This window comes from Lipotes vexillifer, unplaced genomic scaffold (genome assembly GCF_000442215.2).
Source record: "Lipotes vexillifer unplaced genomic scaffold, Lipotes_vexillifer_v1.1 scaffold75, whole genome shotgun sequence".
In the NCBI taxonomy this organism is placed as follows: Eukaryota; Metazoa; Chordata; class Mammalia; order Artiodactyla; family Lipotidae; genus Lipotes; species Lipotes vexillifer.
The window spans coordinates 1,025,000-1,030,268 of NW_006771517.1; the positions used below are offsets into that span (position 1 = coordinate 1,025,000).

Sequence of the window (5,269 nt, forward strand, 5' to 3'; positions counted from 1 at the left end):
ACCTAAAATATTTACATGTTCAGGTTTTAGTATGTGAGCCTCTTTGGAGGACAGTTACTCTATTTACCACAGGTACTTAGCCTGCAATTTGAGCAACTGCCACTAGGGGGCAGAAGTGAATTCATTTTTAGCTCCACAATCCAAATAGGCTCTTCACAGGCAGGACTGACCAAAAAACCACAGCCTTCTATATGCTTTTATTTTTCACCAGTAAAAAGTAGAACTTTATTAAGACAACAACACATAAACGTCATTTTGTATTATGTAAAATACAAAACACCAAGGAGAAGCTCGACATTACAGAATAAATTCATGTACAGCCTAAGAATGTGGGAAGATTGGGGCAGAAAGGGGCCTGGGAGCAAGAAAAAGCATGGCCTGGATATTGGCATGCCAGGTCTCTCCCCTGTCCAGCCCCAGAGTCCCTGGCATGGCCCTTCCTTTCTTGAGACCTCAATTTCTCCATCTTTAAAGTGGAAAGTTGGTCAGAATGGGTTCCTCCAAGGGGAAGTTCCAGGGCCAAGCTAGAGACTGGGCTGACCATCCCCACCTGCTCTGTGAGGTCACAGTGCCAAGAGCTCCCCTTGACCCAGAGAAGATTCCACATGGCACCTTCCAGAGAACGCTAGGAGGTGGCAGCAGAAGTAGCCACTTCCTCCTCACTGACTCCCAGAGAGCCCTGCCACCAATTCCCCACCCTAGAGAAGGACATCGATGCCCCGGTCCTCAAGGAGCCCTGGGAACTCATGTGACCCACGTGAAAATGTGGTCCACGTCCCCAGGGAGGTCAGACCCAGGAGGTGAGGACAGCATCCCCTCCCTCTGCCCAGCCCTTGACAATTTACAAAATGCTGCCCCTCAGCCTTTTCTTGGAAGCCAGTGGGCATTACCAGCTGCGCCTACAGATGCAGCACCTGAGGTCAGAGAGATTAGACAGTGGCTTTCCTAAAGTCTCCCAGCAAGTGGTGGAGCAGTTATCTTTTCAGCACGTGTTTACTGAGCACCTTCTGTGTGCTAGGCACTGGGCAGAGTGCTGGGAGCACGGCGTTGCACCAGATGGGTGTGGTCCCTGCCCCTGTGGAGCTCACGTGAGGGAGACAGATAGTAAATGAGAAAACACACATCTCTGCCATCTTTATCTGTAGGAGACCTCTGGCTGCAGGTGATGGAAATTCCAGCTCAAAATGATGCCTACCTCTGGGCCCCCAGAACAGGTGTATATACCAAGAGGGTATACAAAACAGTTCACTGGGGTAAGGGGAAAAGTTATTAGAACTTCAGTATGTATTTTCCTTTAGCTCATCCTCTCTTAATTTATATTCCTCAGGCAGGTATAAGTAAAGCTTGTACATTTGAAAGGGCAAATAATATATCAGCACACTTGTAGATATATATATATGTATAGCTATACATATATATATATAAATAACATTGGGAGTATAATAAAAAATGATGTTTGGAGACCATTACATTAAGAAATAAAGAAAATATGTATATTTTCTTTAATATGAAAGATGAAATAATAATATGAAATAAAGAAAATATGTATATTTTCTAATCAGCTATATATGTATAGCTGATTCACTTTGCTGTATAGTAGAAACTAACACAACATTGTAAAGCAACTACACTCCAATAAAAATTTTAAAAAAAGAAAAGAAAGAAAAATGTACAACACAGGGAATATAGCTAATATTTTATAATAAATATAAATGGATTATAACCTTTAAAAATTGTGAATCACTGTATTGTACACCTGTAACTTACAAAATATTGTACAACTATGTTTCAATTAAAAAAATTTTTAAAGGAATAAAGAAAATTTATCTCACATATTCAAAGGTCCCAAGATATGGGTGGCTCCAGAAAACATTAATTCTGAGGTTCTGCAGTACCAGCCAAGACGCAGGTTCCTGCCATCTTTTTTTTTTTAAGTTTATTTATTTATTTATGGCTGTGTTGGGTCTTTGTTGCTTCGCGCGGGCTTTCTCTAGTTGTGGCGAGTGGGAGCTACTCTTCGTTGCGGTGCGCGGGCTTCTCATTGCAGTGGCTTCTCTTGTTGTGGAGCACAAGCTCTAGGCGCGCAGGCTTCAGTAGTTGCGGCCCATGGGCTCAGTAGTTGTGGCGCCTAGGCTTCAGTAATTGTGGCTCATGGGCTCTAGAGTACAGGCTTAGTAGTTGTGGCACACGGGCTTAGTTGCTCCATGGCATGTGGGATCTTCCCGGACCAGGGCTCGAACCCGTGTCCCCTGCGTTAGCAGGTGGATTCTTAACCACCGCGCCACCAGGGAAGTCCCTCCTGCCATCTTTTTGCTCTCCCTTTTGGCCCCCTCTCATGGTCACAAGATGGCTACCACTGTCCCAGGGGTCACACAGAAGCATGGCCATATAGGGTGGAAGGAGAGTGGGTATTGCATCCTGTAGGTCTCAGCTTAGCAGTGAGAAAACTTTTCCCCCAAGTCCCAGACCACTGTATCCACCCCCACACCTCACCCCTGCAGACTTCCCCATCCTTGTGCCAACAGCAAGGGGACTGAGAATACAGCAGGCTGAGACCAATCAGGACCATCTAAATCACTCGGGGGGAGAAGGGGACAAGGGACCAAAACCAGCCTTCTGCCAGTAAGAGGAGGGAGTGGCTTTTGGAAGACTGCCACAGCAAACTGAGTCCTTTCCTCTAAAGAGACCTGCATTGGGGGTCAGCCAGACCTGGGTCTCTCCCTGATTCGCAGTCCTGTGTTCTTGAGCAAACTTTTCTGCAATTCAGTTTCTCCATCTGGAAAACGGGGACGCCACACTCCTTGTAAGTTGTAAAATGCAATTGTGAATCTTGTTGTTGCCAGGGTCATCCAACGAGGCCGGAACATCTGCAGGATGACAGAGGAGCCTTTGTCAAACACAAGTGAGAAGGGAGGGGAGAGGGGATCCCAGGGTCATTGTGGGCAGTGAGGGGCTGAGGCTCAAAGATGTCAAATGGACAACCTAGGGTCACCCAGCAAGGGGAGGGGCAGGGCAGGGGGCAGGGATGCTCCCCCGGTGTCTGCAGGCCCCATATCCCAGAGGCTGGCAGTGACATGACAGCCCTGTGCTCTCTGCAGGTGACGCCTTCCTGTTGCCTATGCGCATCAATGTCTCAGGCCTGACCCAGGGCATGCTGGGATGTATGTGTACGTATACACAGAAGAGCTGCCTGGGCCATCAACATGGGCCTGGGAAGAGGGCCCAGCCTCAAGTCAGGCTGCAGGTTGAGCTCTGGAGGTCTTCCCTTCAGAGGTGTCAGGGGTGTCATTCCAGCGAGGCTCTCTTTGATGGTTGGAGAGAGGGACTAAGAGAGAGACTTGCTGTATGGAGGAGTAGCTAACTGCCAGCCCTTTTCTACTCTGCCACCAGGCTGGTCCCTGAAGTCGATGCAACTCACCCTCACTTCAAGGACATGGTTCTGACCACACCCTAAAGATCAGTCTTCTATGTTCATCCAGCCACACTTCCACTATTCATCCACTCAGTCATTTATCCAACCATCTGTTCACATACCCACCTTCTGGGATATCCGTGTATCCCGTTAGTTCATCCATCCCTCCAATCCATTCACTGAGTCATCCATCAATTCACCCATACCTTTATTTGTTAATATTCATATCCATCCAGTCATCAACCCATCCATCCTTCTAACCCCCCTCTCATTCTCCCATCCTCATTCATCTTCCTATTCATCTATCTTCCAAGCCATTCTCTTACCCATTCTTTCATTTATCCATTCATCCTTCCACCTATTCATCCATCCTGAACCCCTACTTTTTGCCTAGCTCCCCAATGCGGGGCAATGCTAGGCACCCGGGGATGAACCAGACAAGGACTCTTCTACTGAGAAGCTCTCAGTGTCTGGGAATGGACATTAGCAGGACATCTCAGACTTTTCATGTGCCTGAGTCACTTTTAAGTGTTTATTAACCGCCGGTTGCTAGCGGGTTTACTATAGTTCCAGTACTCACTCCAAGCTGGTGCTTACCCATAAGTAGAGCAAAGGACTGTCCTGGTCTCGAATAGCAAATGGAGAGGGTCTCCCAACAACAGGGTCTCACCCCTGTGAGTTGTTGCAGGATGAGAATGAGGGTGCAGCTACTCACTGCTTTCCTGTCTTCTCCACAGCCTGGATCACCTGCCTGGCTTGCTTCCTGAGGACTCAGGCCCACCAGGTTCTGTTCAACACCTGCAGGTGAGCAGGGACAGGTGAGGGGAGGGTTATGGGGACTGGAACCGTGCACTGGTGACCATGGCGGCCCCGTCACTGGTTTGGACCTCCCCTCAGATAAGCTATCTCAAACCTGGTTTTTATCGCATCGCTTCACCCCAGACCCCAGTGTGGCTCCCCATCGCTCCAGCACCTCAGCCTGTAGCCCTCTGAAATCTTGTCCCACCCTTTCTTTCCAAGCTCCTCTTATTCTGCTTTCTGCTGTGGATCCATTGGGCCAGCAAGGCTAGGATTCTCCCTCCCTGGACCCACTATTCCTCTTCCCACCTCCATACCTTTGTATAGGCTGTTCTTCCTGCCTGCAATGCCTGTCCCATTCTTTCCCTTTCTGTTCCCTGCCCATGAAAATGCCTCTAAATTCCTGCAAGAGTTTTCCACTTCATTCTTTCATTTAAAGTTTATATTCTAAACGCTTCCTTAATGCCTACTCTGGGCCCAACCTGGCCTCCATCACTCATGAGCTCCCAGTTGGGTGGGGCAGGCAGACACCAAAAACAGTGCCAAGCTGGGAGTGTTGACTCTGGAGGTTGTAGGCAGAGGGGACATTTGAACGAAACCCTGAAGGGTGCACTTCCCGGGAGAGAAGGGAGGGGACAAACAGTATATAGATGCAGAGAGGGAGTGAGAAGGACATGGGTGACCACTGTGAGTTGATCTCTGATGGCCCCAGTTACTGAGGTAAGAGCTTTCTTTCCTCTGAGATGCTGTGGAGCCACAGAATATGGCCAGCATTAGGGAGAGAGTGTCATTGCCCAGAAAGGAGCCTGTCTCTTGGGGTGGGAACGGGGCAAGAGCCAGGCTAAGACTTACTAGGCTGTGCAAAGCCCTGCCTCGCCTTGACCACTGCTTCTCTGTCTTGCAGATGCAAGCTGTTCCTGCACAAGCTCATGGAAAAGACAGGTGTTCTGATCCTCTGTGCTTTTGGTGCGTGTCCAGAGCCCTGCCCCATCCCTGGTGGAGGGGAACTTGGGCTCTTGCCCATCCTGGGAAGGGAAAGAGTGAGGGCTCTGTCACTGA

General features: G+C 48.8%; 1 protein-coding gene across 1 annotated transcript in view; it reads left to right on the forward strand.

Annotated features, from left to right (window-relative positions):
* Positions 1-714: 714 nt before the first annotated feature.
* The window catches only part of SUN5 (Sad1 and UNC84 domain containing 5), a 20,152-nt gene continuing 15,597 nt past the window's right edge, over positions 715-5,269 (forward strand). Inside the window, 5 exon segments of the mRNA XM_007446839.1 lie at positions 715-800; positions 2,844-2,902; positions 3,099-3,167; positions 4,150-4,216; positions 5,115-5,176. Of these exon segments, the coding sequence (XP_007446901.1) occupies positions 715-800; positions 2,844-2,902; positions 3,099-3,167; positions 4,150-4,216; positions 5,115-5,176 (343 nt within the window).